The sequence below is a fragment of the Wasmannia auropunctata genome, unplaced genomic scaffold, assembly GCF_000956235.1.
Source record: "Wasmannia auropunctata unplaced genomic scaffold, wasmannia.A_1.0 LD336090.1, whole genome shotgun sequence".
NCBI classification, from domain to species: Eukaryota; Metazoa; Arthropoda; class Insecta; order Hymenoptera; family Formicidae; genus Wasmannia; species Wasmannia auropunctata.
Genome location: NW_012026800.1, coordinates 5,032,081 through 5,048,676, shown reverse-complemented (window position 1 = coordinate 5,048,676; position 16,596 = coordinate 5,032,081). Strand labels below are relative to the sequence as shown.

Genomic DNA, 16,596 nt, shown 5'->3' with positions numbered 1-16,596 from the left:
TTCTCAGTGCAAACACTTTTACTTAAAATAAAAAAATTTTACTTGCTTCAAGAAAATTATTTCTTTGAGGGGTACCTGAAACATATTTATTTGTTTTAAGTAATTTTTTTTCAGTGTACTAATACATTAGTTGGACTATTATGTGAACTTGTTTTGCAAAATCTAGCAAAAAATAAAAACTTCGAGCGATAATAAGTCAAGTGTAAGGGGAAGGAAGCGTAAAAACGAAACTTCCTTATAAGCTGTGAACGCCTCTTTTACATTTCGTTGCTCCACATTTTCACCTTCTAAAAATTTCGTTTACTTCCTCTGGCCAATCTTTCCTTACTCGACTTGCTCGGTTCGATTTTTATTTTCAATGAACCGTTAGCACGTCGCCAGCTAATGTTTAACATCATCGTATCTCACGCATTTACGGACACAAATCGTATTTTAAACTGCCGATTGAAAAATATCTCGCAGATCTCGAGCCACGTGCTTTATTCTATCCATTCTATACATTAACTCGTGAATCATTTCCGTCAAAACAAAGTGCAGTATCATTCGCGACACGTGTATACGCATGTTGCGCAAAAATTCGATATACATATTATATAATTTCATTCCTGTATTGAGAATATTTTATTTTATTTTTCTCAAGACGATTTGCGATCGATAGGTCATAAGATTAATTGGTTTGCCCGATAAAGATCGCATCCCCGATTTAAAGATTCTTTGCTGTAACGATAAGTCTGTTGGAAAAAACGCGTGGAGATAAGAAATGGACGCAAAGTGACATAAATAATTATCTATTTCAAGTAGCATTTTTTTTTATCGAGTTTCAAGAATCAGTGAAACGCGTAGGTTTACGTAATACGCGATTTAAAAATGCGTAACGCAAAGGATGTTGGAATTAATATTCCAACGTCCTCGGGACGGGCTGTAATTATAATTGCATTACGCTTTGTGATAAAATGTGTACTTAGATTATTTGCGCGGGTGATAATATAATTAGAATGGCCGTATAAATTATGAAATTGCGTCAATCCCCCCCCCCCGTTTTATTCAAAGTCGTGCGACCTTAATACGATACGTTGCAAGTTTTATTACAATCAGCTAAAATCGTTCTTGCTAACGTGGAATATTTTGTACATTTTTTTACTTGACAAGCTTTTTCCGTGATGACAGAGAGAAAAATGACAGAGGAAAATGAGAAAAGACACTTTTTTTTTGCAAAAACACATTAACTCATAAATATTTATCGCGAGAAAAAAAGTTACACGTGCTCTTAATTGTTCTTTCATCAATTTTTTTACCCGCAACTGAAACACCAGCTGATATGTAATCAGGATACGTTGGACTCTGGATTTGTTGATTACTCTCGAAGCAGATTTCAATCTCGATGGATTCGCTCGATAATCCAAAGTATTTATATACTTGAGGTGAACGTCTCTGATTCTAGGTACGCACACTCTCTTTAATGAAAATTCTCTTTTGTCTTTTCTCATGAGAGTCTGTAGCACGCGGCGACGTAATCTCGTTTGACGTTCGCAATCGCCTTAAGAGAGATTATTTTCCGTTCGATTTTCCGTCAGTATCTCCAATCGATAAACTTCTTCCATTCGAAATTACATTTCTTACGTTTTTTTCTTTCGATATATGTAAACAATTTGATAAGAATTATTCGAAAAGAAAAATACTTGTGTAACAGATAGATAGAAAAATCCGCGGACGCAAATGATGAGGTTGTAACATTTAATCTAATTTCTGTTTGTAGAAAAACGTTTCTTTTTTTTTTTTAGTTTTTAATTAATATAGCTTTTTCTTCAAACGCCTCTACATCGTCGAGAATTAAATCTTTGTGAAGAAAGAAGAGAGTGCGCGCGTATGTATCGATTTTTTTTTATCAAAAAACTCAAACTTTGCACACTTTTGACATACATTGCATGTATTGGATCATCTGGAAAGTTCTGCGGTTTTCATGGGGACAGATTCAAATGGTGTAATGTACGATACTTTTTGCAATTTATAATATTTCTCTGCTCTACAATTTTTGCACTGTATAACGAGAGAATTTTTGGCGATGCTTGTTCCAGTAGAACTTCCCAGACGGACGAATTCTATCATCCTCAGTGCAGGGACGCCCATATCGCGCCTCGTATTTGAGAGTGAAATTACTTTGTTGAAATTTCACAAAGCACCTTTGAATTGTGTAATCAGAAACACAGTATCTTGTCCGTAGACTTTACAAATTTTACGCGCAGTCGATCTCGCTCACGTTCTTGCCATTTCTCAAGTAAAGCAAAGCATAATATTGCAAAAATGTTGTTTCTGATTCTCCATTCTTTAAAGATACTGTAGAATCGAATATACTGAACATATGTCATTGTGAATAGATGCATTGTTTAAACAAAAGATTGCTCTTATCAAGTGAAGTTTGGGCTTCATTCAGTATTATAGCAGAGAATTAGGTACAGTATATAGAAGCACGGATCTATACATGTATATCGGAATGCATCACGAGAGGTATCAAAGTACCTCAGCTAATTTTATTAATATTATTATTAATAAAATTATTAAAATAAAAAAAAATAAAAAAAGAATTTTATTAATTTTATTAATTTTATTATAAAATCAATAAAATTATTTTATTTTATTTTTTATTAATTTTCGTGTACCACACTAATATACGGCATCCGTGCTTTTATACTCGTCGTCTATATTTTCTCTGGTATTAGTGCAAAATTCAAAAACTGGTATCCGCGCAGGTATGAGAAAACCGCAGAACTTTCCGGATGGCCCAACACATTGCTTCAGAAAGCTTTTTAATTATTGAACGTTGATTCTCTATCTTTTGCAATTCTTCGTATCGTATCTTGCAACGGATATAATTTAACGATTATTAGTCCGAGTATCGATGCGTATCTACATAGGTTCGAACATAGGAACGAACAAAGTATACGTGTAATGATATGTTATCGTGAAATCGAAGCTAAAACAAAGCTTATATAATCAAAGATAAGTTTTTATTTCACGTTAAGTATAGAAGCTATTTACTATATTTTTTTCCTATTCATCTCGTACTTATGTCTTGAGAAAATTTTGATTGATCGGGCGCGTCAACAGAACCTGAAAGCGTAGTTAATCATTATCTTCTAATCTTAACTCAACCGCGGGATCGTCTTTGTTACGATCCTGGGACGTCCGCGTCCGCGGGTGGTCACGTGCCGCCGCCACCGCCGACGACGACGACGACGGCGGACGAGCTCGCCGTCGGTCGGAGGTGTTTAGTGGTGCACGCGACGCGCTCGTCGTCGCTTCTCGGCGTTCCTCGGCGTTGCTCGGTACGGTAATCGGCCCGGCTTCACGCGGTTCGGTTTTGCGGGGGCGGCCCGCGGCCCGTGTCGGAATCAGTATAAGGAATCCGTCACGTTCCGTTCACTTCCGTTGCGTTTTCGGTTCGGCGCGCGTTGCGTGTTCGCGGCTCGTGTCCCGATTCGCCTGGATTCACCCGCGCGCGTCCCGACGCGATCATCCCGCGGCTCCCGCTCGGCTGACGCTCGACAGTGACGGCCAGGACGTGCCGCAGCCCGCCCTGCTTCATCGCTCGGTCTCTACCCCGTTTCCGTTTCACGGCGCGGCGACGATCGATTTTTCGCCGCCGCGTCCACCCGCGCCCTACGCCTCTCGCCTCGCACGCGGCACCGCGCCGCGTTTTTAACGAGACACGCCAGGCAGGCAGGCAGGCAGAGGCGAGCATATGCACGCACGCATCGTGCTCTATTTTCGTATGAATTATTGATGGAGATCGACCCGACGCGCGGGACGTGATTTCGCGCGCCCGTGATGCACGCATATCGTTACAGCAACTATAATACTTGCAACGCGTGTAGTCGAGAGAATTGTGGGAATCGGAGAACAATGAGGAAGGAGGATTATTTTGTTACTATCCCCGGCTGTGCACTCGGTTCGACGTGCCACGAGATAATTATTCCCTTATCTCGGAAGCACGAAGTACGAGGCACACGGGGGGGTCGGTTATCGGCCTAACGCCGTTTGTTTAACGAAAAGTTGTCGTGTTTTTATAACAATAAAATATTCGTCCACTCGAACCGCACATGAAGTTACGCATGATATGAATAGAAAATAGATAGACAATAGTAGACAAATAATGTTTTTTTTTGTAATAATGTTTCCTCTACGGTTGGAGGTTTAGTTATTGCCTTTTGTAGTCTTCTCTATTATTCCGACAACGAAAATATTACTGTATTTATCGTGGATTTGTTGTCACGAATAAATCATAAATGCAAACAGTTGCGAAGTATTTATTTATATTCTTTTCACGGAATTAGCGTTAAACGGGCTTATTCTCAAAATGCGATACGTTGCCAGATGTCACTTTGTTATTGTCTCCCAGTAAATAGTCTCGACGTAAATAGAAAGAAATGTCAAAAGTTATCTCAGAAGTTCTGCAAAATTGGTCAGTCAGTCTTCTGAAGGATTAAAGTAAAAATATGTATAAATGTCCCTCCTCGCTTTTATTACATTTTAACGACGCGATTAAGTAATCTTATTGTTTTTTGCATACACATGACGTATGCGAATATTAATATTAAATTCCTTTTCTCTCTCTCTCTCTCTCTTCTTTGAATCATTAAATATCAAAACATATACATATGTATATATATCTGATTCATATATGAAATTATACATATATCGTCGATTAGCTTCCCCTCTTAATTTTTTCCCTGAGGCGTATGTATATTATAGGAAAAAATGCAAATCGTCGTTTCTCGGAGGAGGGAGAAGAAAAATTTTCCGCGATCTATCGATCCATTATTATTTCTGTAATCATTATTCCTTCGCGAGATCGACGGCGGATCTTATCGCGGCGGATCTTATCGCACCGCGGGACGCGGTCGCCGCGTGGACGGCGCGTCGCGATATCATTCTCGAGGATCGTTGATAAGGCGGGATGTCTTTTTTTATTTTTTATTTTTTATTTTTTATTTTTTACCGAACGCGACTTTTCTCTCTCGCCGCCGTGCACTCGCTGCTGCAGCGTCCGCGAATATCCGCGGGATTCACGTCGAGCGTGCGCGCGCTTTCTCCGTCCTCCTCCTCCGCTATACCGCCGCTACTCTCCGCGCTCCTCGCCGCCGTGCCGTGCCGTGCGCGGGTTTAGGAAATGTAGGTCTAGCCTGCCTATACTTTCTTCGTGGCAGTCTACTTTCCACGTGCGGAAGGTCCGAAATCGCGCTCCTCGGCCGGCCGTCTCGGAGGACGATCGTGTGTATCGTACGTCGCGACTTCGCGAGGCATATATCCGCTCACGCGATTCGGAGCCAGTCATCGGTATAAAATAATCCCTCTTTTTCGTGCGATCGAGTTTCCTGCACGTTCTGAAACGACCTGGTGACACCCGGCCTCCGCCGCGTCGCAGGGTGCAGTGCAAAAAGGACCCCCCTCCGCCGCTCAGGAAGGAAATATCTTGTTTTCACCAAAAACGCGCGGGGAATTAGGATTCGAACTGCAGTTTGCGACGGAGAGGTGAATTGTAAAGTGGACCGTCCGTCTTCGTTTCCTCGGGAAATTATAAATTGTGCGACGTTTCGTCTCGTGGGGGATTTTGAAAAAAGAAAGGAAAAAGAACCATTATGATGGTCCCCTTTTCGCGTTGCATCTTAAATTGTTACGCTCTCGTCTCGCGATAGTTTCTTGCTCCCCTATAAACGCCTCGCGGGGCTTCGCAGCCCCGTTTCGATTCGCGGCCGCCGCCGCGGCATGGCAGAGTGAAATTGGCGAACAGAGCCTGAGGAGGGAGGACGCGCCGCGGAGGATAAGAAAGTTGAATTGTTTATCACGCCGCGCTGGAATTGAGACGGACTTTCGAGGAGAGCACGTCGTGTTCTTTTTTCTTCAAATCAATCAATTCCGCGGCGACGAGTGCGAGACGAACGGGATACCGATGCGATCCACTCTGTTTTGAAATGTGTTTATTTTTAAAATATATATCGCGGCGCGAATTACAGATTGAGACGAGTCTGAAGTTAAAGCCCCATCTACATAAGTCGCAAATGCAAAACGCAAACGCGTTTCTCTCTTTCTTTTCTTTTATTTTTTGACGTTTCAGTCTTTTTTTTTTCTCCGCGTTTGCGTTTGCGTTGTGCGTTTGCGACTTATGTAGATGGGGCTTAAAATTGTGGAGTAGAAAACGCGCGCGGGCCAACACTGAGGAAAAAAAATTGTTGATTTAAAAAAATATTATTTCATTCAACTAAATGCGGTGGTCAAACGGGCTGTCAAGTGTCAAGCAAACATTTGTTAATTCAACCAAATACATTGTTAATTCACAAAAATATAATATAATCATGTTATTGATGTATTATTTAATTCAAAAACATATATAATTGAATCGAAGAAAAACTGTCAACAAAACGCGTTTAGTTATTTTAACAATTTTTGTTCTCAGTGAAGATTTTCTCAGTGACTAACAGTGAAGAGAGTCTCCGTGTCTAGCCGAAACCTCGCGTAAAATTTCGCGCGCGATTGTTCAACGCGGGCAATGTTTTTCTTTTTTTTTTTTTTGCCTTTGTCGCGCTCATTTCCCTGATCCATAATCATCCGTATAATGTTCGTTATTGCTCGCCAATTATCGGATAATGCCACCTTTTATCTTACAATTATATAGCGTCGACGTTCATTAGAGATTAATAGATGCTGGCGTCTTACACGTTTACTTGAACGCCGTGAAGCGTCGTGAAAAGCGTCCTTCCTCTCGGTTCTCTGAAAATAGATTTTCCGGCGCGTGTTTTTACTTCATCGCATGCGTTTACGTTATCAGCTGATTATCAGCGTCCAGTCCGGTCGAGACCAGCGTCGAATCGATAAAGTTGAAAATTATTTTTCTACAGATGCACCTGGACAATACTTGGCGGATTATTAACTTCGTAACTTTCTAAATGTAATTTAAAATCAATTTGCAACTTTCTATGTGTAATATTTTTCGCTAATGGTCTCGCGACGCTCCGTTTTCAGCTCGTTTCTCTTAATATAAAACTTAATATAAAATTGGGATGCATTATTTCTGTATATCTAATATAGTTTAAGACATAACGAATAGTAGAGCAATATAGTACAAGCAGCCCGATAATTTTCAATATATATTTTATATAATTTAAGATTATAGAATTATAAATAAATAGGAAAAAAATAGATATTAAATTATATTGAATTATATAAGAATAATTTTTACAAAATTGTGTGTTATCTTTGCAGAACGGCGGTTTCCTAATATCAACTGAAAATGTCGGACGTTGAAGGCGATGACGAGGTAGATATTCATTTATTCAGAGTTTATTGTGTTTTTGCACTTATACAAATTGCATTGTATGTATATTTGATATCACACTTTTTGCATTTCAGTTCCAAGATGCTCAGGAATCATTACCACAGTACGTATCGCATATATTATTCACACGGTTCTATTTGCGTCAAGCATTTCCTTCGCTTTGCGAAATTAAATTTTTTATTTAACAGAAAAAAAGTCGCTTATTGCTTCAGAATCATGTTTATTGCTACGCGTAATTTATCGCATGTTATTTCAGGTTAAAGTTACTTTTTTTTCTTTAATGCGCTGTTTTCCTGTTTAGGAGAAAAGATTAGACTTTATCCAGCTCTTGTTTAAAACTCCATTTTGTCGCAATACGCATCATAATTATTATTATCAATACTACTGTTATATAATGCTTTATTTTCTTTGACGTTGCGAATCTGTAAGTGGAAAAATTTTGCCGCAGACTCGCGTCTATGGATCTGGATACGGCGATAATGGAGGCGAAAAAGGCGATTTACTGTTTCTTCAACAACGACTTCGACGAGGCGAAAAAAATCTTGGAGCCATGGGCGGACAGCAGCATGTACCATTCTCTGGGGGCTAGCGTATTCGCGTACATGGAGGCGATTCTTACGTTCGAACAAGTATTTCGATTATTCATGACATTTCTCCTCTCACGCTTCGAGCGTTATTTTTTTATTTTATTTATCCAAGCTAGAAATCCACCATACGAATCTATAATCTTCTTTAACAATTGTATCGTAAATGCAATTATGCAGAAGCACATCGAGAAGGCGTCGAAGATGTTGAAGCAGTGTATGAGCGTGTGTTCCAAACACCGGAAGCACACCACTATTACGCAGAACATCGGGAAAATGGTGAAGAAGATCAATTACGATGCTTACACGAACGGTAATGTAATTGTACTTATATGCAATTGTGTAAACCAGCATGCAATATATTATCTGTTCGATGCATTTCTGATGAATATGTTATCTAACACAAAAAACAAACATTAAATGTATTACATACAACAGTGTTTTAATTAACTAGTAAATTCACAAGTTTTTCCTCGACCTTTATCTCGAATCTTTATTAATGAATCTAACACGATTATACAGAAATTTGTCGGCAAATATTAATACTTTTAATCTCTGATTTCGAGTCAACGATATAATAGGCTCTTGAATAACACATACGTTAGCTTTTATTAATAGAACTTAATAATTTACAATGCTAATCTGTCTATCATTTCTCTTTGCTGTGTTATGTTAATAGAGATTGTTGCAAAGGCATTTTACAAGATGCAATTTTATAGCGACTGATCCGGTTATAGCCATGTTAGCTTTTTGTGCATGAAAGGAATGACCAAGGATTAATCTTGCAGAGGAAGTGCATGCGGAACTCTGTTATGCCGAGTCGCTCCTCTTAAAATCGATGCTCACGTTTGTGGAGGATGAAACTCTGGTCAGCTTTGTCAAGGCAGGACTGAAAATTCGTACCTGTTTTCTGTCGTACAAGTAAATAAGTCAACAACGGTCTCCCGTCGACTTCTCGATTTCATCCACAATTCACAACTATCTCTCTGTCTCTTGCAGGGAATGCATGACGATCTTGAAAAACCGGAAGTGGGGAAACGACATTCACAAAGTGCATTTCGAGAGTGGCGTTCGCATGGGTATCGGCACGTTCAATTTGGTATGTATATATTATATATATATATTTTTTATTACGATTCTGTTTTATTCAGATAATATATTATCTTATCGCATATATTTATTTTAAATCGTATTTTATTTCAGATGATCTCATTGTTACCAGCACGTGTTATTAAATTGTTAGAGTTTATCGGGTTCTCCGGCGATAAGGTGATTATAGATTATATATTATATCTTATGATTATACATATATTATAATAAATCTATTATGTAATATAATATAATCAGGGGTCGGTCGTATTTAAAATAACATTATTTAAAATATGTATTTTAAATAACAAAAAGTTAAAGAGTTATTTAGTATTTATTATTTTAAATAGCTTCTTCTGATCTATTTTATATTTTATATTTTAAATATGTTTTTGGAATTTATTTTATATTTTTTATTTTAAATAAGTCGTGTTTTTGGAATCTATTTCATATTTGTTATTTTAAATAAGTTATATCAGTTACTTTATCAACTTCTGCTTATCAGGGATCGATATTTAAAAAAGCATTATTTAAAATATGTATTTTAAATAAGAAAAAGTAAAAGAATTATTTAAAACTTATTATTCTAAATAATTTCTTCTGATCTATTTCTTATTCAATATTTTAAATATATTTTTGAAATCTATTTTATATTTTTCATTTTAAATAAGTCGTATCAGTTTTTTATTGATCCCTGCGATATTTTATTTTAAATAAGTTTCTGGAACCTATTTTATATTTGTTATTTTAAATAAGTTGTATCAGTTATTTTACCGACCCCTGAATATAATATAATATAATATATTATATAATAAGAATATACAGTGCGTAAAATACTTATCAACTCGATCGTTATAGGAATACGGTCTAACGGAATTGAAAGCGGGCTACGACGAGACGAGAGGTTTACGACAAGTCCTATGCGTGATGACTCTGCTCGCCTACAATTTGATAGTCACCTTCGTACTGAGCCACTCGGACGGCGACCTGGACTGGTGCGAGCAGGTGCTGGAGCAGGAGCTGAGCATCTATCCGAACGGCGTGTGGTTCCTGTTCTTCAAGGGTAGGCTGGAACTCACGCGCGGCAACTTCGAGGAGTGCATAGACTGGTACATAAAGTCGTGGAAGAGCCAGAACGTTTGGCCGCAGTTCCATCATCTCTGCTACTGGGAACTGATGTGGACGCACTGCTCGATGCAGCAGTGGAGCCAGGCGGTAACGTACGCGACGATGCTGGCGAACGAGTCCAACTGGTCGCGCACCATCTACCTGTACCAGAAGGCCGCGATCCTGCTTATGCAGAAACCGACGATCTGGAGCGACGAGAAACAGCTGATCGACACTCTGATGATGCAGGCGCCGACCTTCAAGCAGCGCATCGCCGGCAAGTCACTGCCGATGGAGAAATTCGTGGTCAAGAGGACCGAGCGTTACTTTGCGCAAAAGAAGAACCTAGTCGTGCCTGTGTTCGAGCTCATGTACGTGTGGAATCTGTTTAGGATAATAGGCAAGCGGCAAGATCTGATGTTGAGTATATTCAAGAGAATAGAGGAGGAGGAGAGGGAACTCCAAACGGCGTCGTAAGTTTTTTTTTTCAACGATTCCAGTTTTTACTTTTTATTATTCGCTCCATCTTATGATTATGTAAAAGATAAAAAAAAATACAGCAAGCACTGTTTTCAATCGTCATTTTTTTTTCTTCTGTTACATAAATGCATATAATCAAGATACATATGCAACGTATTTTGTGTTGTAGGAAAAATGAATATCACGCCGACAACGAAGCGCTTCTGCTGCTGCTGAAGGGCGCCTGCCTACGGCAAATGCAGCATCCTTTACTGGCGGAGGAATGCCTGCGGCGCGTTCTACAGCTGGAAAAGTCTGTCAAAGAGGACACGTACTTATTCCCCTATGCTACCGTGGAGTTGGCGTTACTGGCACAAGATCAGGGCGACATTCAGCTGGCGATAGGCTTTCTGGAAGACGCCAAGTTAGTTCGGAGCCTAATACGATTATATGTTTAATGTTGTTGGCTTTCACACATTGGAAACTGACCGCGTTTAAATTTCAGAAAAAACTACACGGGCTACTTACTGGAGTCTAGACTGCATTTCAGAATACATTCGGATCTGATGATACTGACCGACAAGAAGGCCAACAATCACACGTTGAAGAAACACGCGAACGCTCATCATCGGTTGGAAACAGCTATCGCTGCCAATAATAGCGTCATTATCGCGGGTCCAAGTGCCGACGAGATTAAGACATAGAAGCGTCGGTAAAAGCATATCGGAGATCTACTTATATTCTTGCGTAAGGTTCTTTTGTACCTTCCTAAAACAATTCATATACATAATGTATGTATGACGAGGACTCTTTTCGCGAAAACGAACCGGGCGATCGTTTTATATAAAAAAAAACTTCTCTCTAACATTAAACATGGCCTTGCGCGTAACTTTTGTCCGGCATCGGTAGAGTCCGAGGATGTCACCGGATCCACTCTCTCCGGAAGGTTGGGCACATTTTTTTTTAGCGCTTGATATTATAATGTATAAATTAATTTCTTCCATGAGAAGAACGGCGAGATAGTAATATATAAAAATATTTTGTAGCTGTAATGTTTAATATACATAAATTATATCTTTGCGCGGGAGAAATAAAAATATAAGTATATATCTCTTGCGGATTTTACACAAGGATTGGGCATATATTTTATAGACAATTGATTATCTGATATATACGCATTATATGGATTATTATCTAGAGAAATTGTTTCCTTTAACGGAAGATCGGCGAGGTTCCAATGTGATCTGTGATTGCTCTATTGTAATTGACGAAAGATTTATTATAAATAATTATATGTTTTATGAGGCTGTAAATACGTAATCGTAGTCGGGTATTATTGCGTGAAGTAATAAATAAAAATTCAGAATAACGTTATCCCTCTGAGCATTTTTTTAAATTTGACCTATTTTTTTAAAACAGAAAATTTGAATTTGATACAATTGTAAGAGATGTAAATTTAAGTTATTAAGTTATTTCCATGTTATTAAAGATATATATATATATATATATATATATATGTATATATATATTTACAATATATAATATAAATTATTTTAAAATTTATACATTTAAAAAAAATAATTTGTTATATATAATATATATATGTATATTAACAATAATACAAATTATTTTCAATAATTTATACATTAAGAAAAATAACTTATTATATATATATATACTGATTGCAATTAGTACAATTACCGTGTATATAATATATAATAAAATATGTATGATTTTTTGACATTTTTTTTATGTTTGAATATTATTAAAAAAAGGCTTGTTTACGTTGCTTGAAATTCTCAAAGTTATTGCACTTAAAACGAGATATATATACACATATATATATATATTTATTTATTTATTTATTGTATATATTATTAATTATATATTCGGAGTTGAAAAAAGAAAAAGCAAATATTCTAAGTGCAAAAAGTGCAAGCACGTACAGGCCTATGGAAAAACATGTGTCTCCTAGGGATCCTGTTTAGCAGTATTTTATCACTAGGAAGTAACTCAAAGAAAGTAGGTTATGTTAATGTGATGTGCGTGCACTACGTCGTTCGACGCATTAAACGTGTAATTTCGAAGAAGATTTGAGATAATTGCAGCCGCAAACGTGACGTACTCTGAAAGAGACAAGGAAAGGCAACACAATGTCTTTACGCTCATGTGAGATTTCATTTACGTTGACGTTTAGTTTGCCAATACTAGTACGTTCGATAATGCATCTTACGCACCACAGATCTCTGCCGCCTGTTTTGTTTCTTCCAAATTTTATTTACGCGGTAACGTAATTAATGTTGATTACGATTTTGTGCAACCAATGCACAGCGACAATAAGTTAAACCGCAAGATGACGTTTGTCGTCGTAAAAGTGATTGTGAACAAAGTCGAATTGACTTAACCTGTCAACATGACATATCTGTAGTATTTTATTAATGTGAACAGAATTGTCAGTTTGTTCCTACCTACGTGAGAAGAGAGAATAAATTACATTAGAGAACAATGAATTACATAGTTAGAAATTTTGCTGTAAACAGATTCTACCGATTGAATTGATCGTAGAGTAATTTAGTCTCCGAGTCGAAAGCATTAGGCCTGTTCTTTTTAGCTAAACTGGCTGCACTAGTTTGTCTTCCTTTTTCCAATAGTAGAAGGAGAAAGATGACCTGTGAATTGGTGCAGCCAGTTTTCAGCTAAAAAGAACAGGACTATTCTAAACAGACACGGAAAGGTTCAACAAACGCGCTGATTGCAGATTCGCTTCTGAGGGGAGTCCACAGGACATACGGCAGGAAATTCGGTACAGCTGTTAAGGTGAAGGACGAGCAAGCGGCTCAAGTGTGCTCGTTTCGCACGACAGAGAGCAATCCAGTCAATCACAGTGCAGAGCACATTGCCAGATTGTATACAGTGCCGACGGACATTCAGCAGCAGCTCTTTCAGCACGGAGGCTTGCCTAACATGTTCATGAAACAAATCACCACTTTTCAAGAGTGCGGGATATTGATCAGGCAACCTGCGATCGAGATTATGTCTTATCTCAGTCAGGCCGACTATACGAGGCCTGTCAATAAATATGTATTATGTATCCTTTTGGTAACAAAAATTGTCCCTTGTTTTTAATATTGCGAGGACTGTTTTAGTTTTTTGTCTTAACTTTCTGTCAAATATTTTTTGTCGCCAATATATTTTTTTGTATTTCATATTGAAGTAGCATTACACTAATTATACTTAATATAAGGAAATTCCTTAACGATATCGAACAGACGGGAAACATGGAACGGGAAAAAGTATCATATTGAGTCACATACTGCACTACGCTCTTATGCAGAATTATTTACTTGTTCATGTATATTGGGGTATGTCATTATATTTTATGTAAATGATAGATTTATTATCTTTCGTCACGCTGCAATTGCACTAATTGTTACGTTCGTTTCTCAGCTGCACGTTGGTTCAAGGACTTTAAGGAGGTTGCGACCTCGACGTTATTCCCAGGCTGCATGGATCTACCGCTCGACGCTGGGATGTGGCTGAAACACTTCAAATCGCAAAACTCGAAGTTACTTTTGCAATTAGACGTACGTATATTCTGAGACACGTCATTTTGCTGGTCACATCCTTTTCAGAGGACCTTTTCATACCGACGTTTCGACGATTTCGACACTCATTTTTAGCGTCAAAACGGATCACATGATCAGAATTGATGCTTGGTATTCGTCAATTTCGATTATGTGTAGAAATGTAAAAAAAAAAACGCGTTTTATTTCATTGAAGAAATACAAATTTGGTTTTTTTTCTAATTCCGATAGCACGATTAATTAATTGTAAATAATAATTATATAATTAATTTTAATGTGATCTACATTTAATTTTTATAAAAGGTGAATTTTTTAATTCTTTTTCTAAACAGCTTTTCCTTAAGTAGAATTTATTATAATTATTCGTTGAAGTCCTTGCTTCAAAATATGTTTCAGAATCAATATATTGGCTTTCTCGTTCTGCATAAAGGTTAAAATGATGATAATTTAAATCTATTATCTATAAAATAAAAAATCATGAAAAATTAACTTATATCAAGCAAAATATAGATATTAAATAGATAGCCAAAAAAAATAAAATTTTGAGAAAAAAACAAGGCTTATTTTTTTTTCTTTAAAAAAAATGAAAAAAAATTTGGTTTATTTTTCTATTTACATCTCTAATCATGTGATCTGTTTTGACGCTAAAAATGAGCGTCGAGGCGGTATGAAGAGATACCTTAATATGCGCGCTTGCTCCGCAGCTCAAAGTAACCAAGGATTACACGTGGAATCAGCGCGAAATGAGTCCACAAGGTACTCCGATCTTGGAGTTCATTGATTTTGGCATAAACCGTATGAAGTACGCCTGCGGCGTGGTGGACGCGCTGATAAAGGAACTGAAGCTCGCCAGTACCGCGGGGAGGTGCAAGACATTGGTCATGATAGACGGATTCAACGCGTTTACATCGGATTACACGAACATCCGCGACGACAACAAGATAATGGTTCTGCCCAAGCAAGTCTCGCTGGCGAGACCGTTCTACGATCTGACGAAAGACGACTGGTGTAACGGTGCAATTGTAATGTCGGTAGACGAGAAGGCAAATAAGGTACGACAATTTGTATCGCATATAATTAGACGATCTCTTTTGTCCAAATAAAAAGAAAGGTATTACGAAAAAGTCTCGTTTTTGCTGTGCTCGCGTAAAATAAAATATCGACATAATTATTGTAAAATGACAGGAAATTGTGGGCCAAGAAACGAGCAAATTTTTAACTGGGTGTTACATTAACATCTTATATTTCAAACAATTACAATGCTAGACTGTGTACAAAATCGCGATACTAATTTCGACTGTCAGTCTTCTCTTCAGCCGCTCTAATTTAATTATCGCTTAAATACACGCTATCCTAATGTCATAATAAATGTCTATAAATATAAAATATCGAATGTAAAATATGTAGCGCAAATAAATTGATCAGGATTTGTCGTCATAATGTGACAAATTAATCCTGATTAATTTATTTGCGCTACATATTTTACGTTCGATATTTTATATCTATAGACATTTATTATGACATTAGGATAGCGTATATTAAAGCGATAATTAAATTAGAGTGGCTGAAGAAGACTGTGGCGACAGTCGAGACTAGTATCGCGATTTTGTACAGTCTAGTATTGTATAATTGTTTGAAATATAAGATGTTAATGTAACACCCAGTTAAAAATTTGCTCGTTTCTTGGCCCACGATCTCCTGTCATTTTGTTATTTAATAACGAGCCGTTTTGTTGTTTTATTAGATAATTATTATAGTTTTTATGACGAGAAACCTAATGGAGGTATAGTTAAAGTTATGCCACATGTCGAGAACACACATCGAAAAATGAGCTCAAAGTTGGGAAAATACGTGGCATTGCCGTAAGTCGCTATGCTGCATGCGCCGATGGTACGGAGTGTGTGATAGTTATGCCTTGACATTAAAAATAAAGAATAGTGTTATAAAAATATTTAATGGCGAAAAATATCAGGCGCAACGAATAGTGCGCCTGCACTCGAACATATTCGAGTTGACTTCCCCATCCCGGCGGACTGCCGTGCGCCTTTTGCACAAACAACGTGTCACACTGCATACCATCGATACATGCAGCGACTTGTCTCGCGAATAACGCCACGCATTTTCCCGACTTTGAATTCAATTTTTGATGTGTTCGGCGATATGTAACGTAATTTTGTTTAGTACCATTGGATTCCTCGTCTCAAAAATTATAAGAAATAACGCCAATTTTACTTTCCGAGGGCAAAAACAAGTCTTTTCATAACACACTTCTTTGATTCAATAGATTAGTTGGAGTCGGAGAAAAGGAAACGTTACTGGTTTTATATTTAAATTAAAATTCAGAAAAATCCAACGACATATATAAATAGACCAAGCATTTCCTATGCTTGTGCTGTGGAGAGAGTGAAGCCGGTTGGCAGTTTACGACTGAGAGAAATAGCGT

At 37.6% G+C, this 16,596-nt stretch overlaps 2 protein-coding genes across 8 annotated transcripts in view; both read left to right on the top strand.

Moving 5' to 3' along the window:
- LOC105447993 (tetratricopeptide repeat protein 39B-like) overlaps nucleotides 1–11,597 on the top strand; it is a 12,387-nt gene extending 790 nt beyond the window's left edge. The window contains exons 1-12 of one of the 7 annotated variants that reach the window (XM_011686335.1): nucleotides 3,270–3,323; nucleotides 6,894–6,943; nucleotides 7,258–7,312; nucleotides 7,405–7,433; nucleotides 7,779–7,959; nucleotides 8,095–8,227; nucleotides 8,703–8,835; nucleotides 8,914–9,013; nucleotides 9,118–9,183; nucleotides 9,862–10,583; nucleotides 10,760–10,993; nucleotides 11,075–11,597. In XM_011686335.1, the coding sequence (XP_011684637.1) occupies nucleotides 7,286–7,312; nucleotides 7,405–7,433; nucleotides 7,779–7,959; nucleotides 8,095–8,227; nucleotides 8,703–8,835; nucleotides 8,914–9,013; nucleotides 9,118–9,183; nucleotides 9,862–10,583; nucleotides 10,760–10,993; nucleotides 11,075–11,273 (1,824 nt within the window). In that variant the 5' untranslated portion in view covers nucleotides 3,270–3,323; nucleotides 6,894–6,943; nucleotides 7,258–7,285 and the 3' untranslated portion in view covers nucleotides 11,274–11,597. Of the gene's footprint in view, nucleotides 1–3,248; nucleotides 3,324–5,304; nucleotides 5,530–5,755; nucleotides 5,972–6,893; nucleotides 6,944–7,257; nucleotides 7,313–7,404; nucleotides 7,434–7,778; nucleotides 7,960–8,094; nucleotides 8,228–8,702; nucleotides 8,836–8,913; nucleotides 9,014–9,117; nucleotides 9,184–9,861; nucleotides 10,584–10,759; nucleotides 10,994–11,074 lie in introns of those variants that run through there. The other 6 variants (XM_011686337.1, XM_011686336.1, XM_011686339.1 and 3 more) reach the window with 6 other exon arrangements.
- Nucleotides 11,598–12,556: 959 nt separating this feature from the next.
- Nucleotides 12,557–16,596, top strand: part of LOC105447992 (28S ribosomal protein S29, mitochondrial) — a 4,428-nt gene continuing 388 nt past the window's right edge. The window contains exons 1-5 of the mRNA XM_011686334.1: nucleotides 12,557–12,738; nucleotides 13,328–13,657; nucleotides 13,839–13,931; nucleotides 14,017–14,153; nucleotides 14,858–15,205. Of these exons, the coding sequence (XP_011684636.1) occupies nucleotides 12,723–12,738; nucleotides 13,328–13,657; nucleotides 13,839–13,931; nucleotides 14,017–14,153; nucleotides 14,858–15,205 (924 nt within the window). The 5' untranslated portion in view covers nucleotides 12,557–12,722. The remainder of the gene's footprint in view (nucleotides 12,739–13,327; nucleotides 13,658–13,838; nucleotides 13,932–14,016; nucleotides 14,154–14,857; nucleotides 15,206–16,596) is intronic.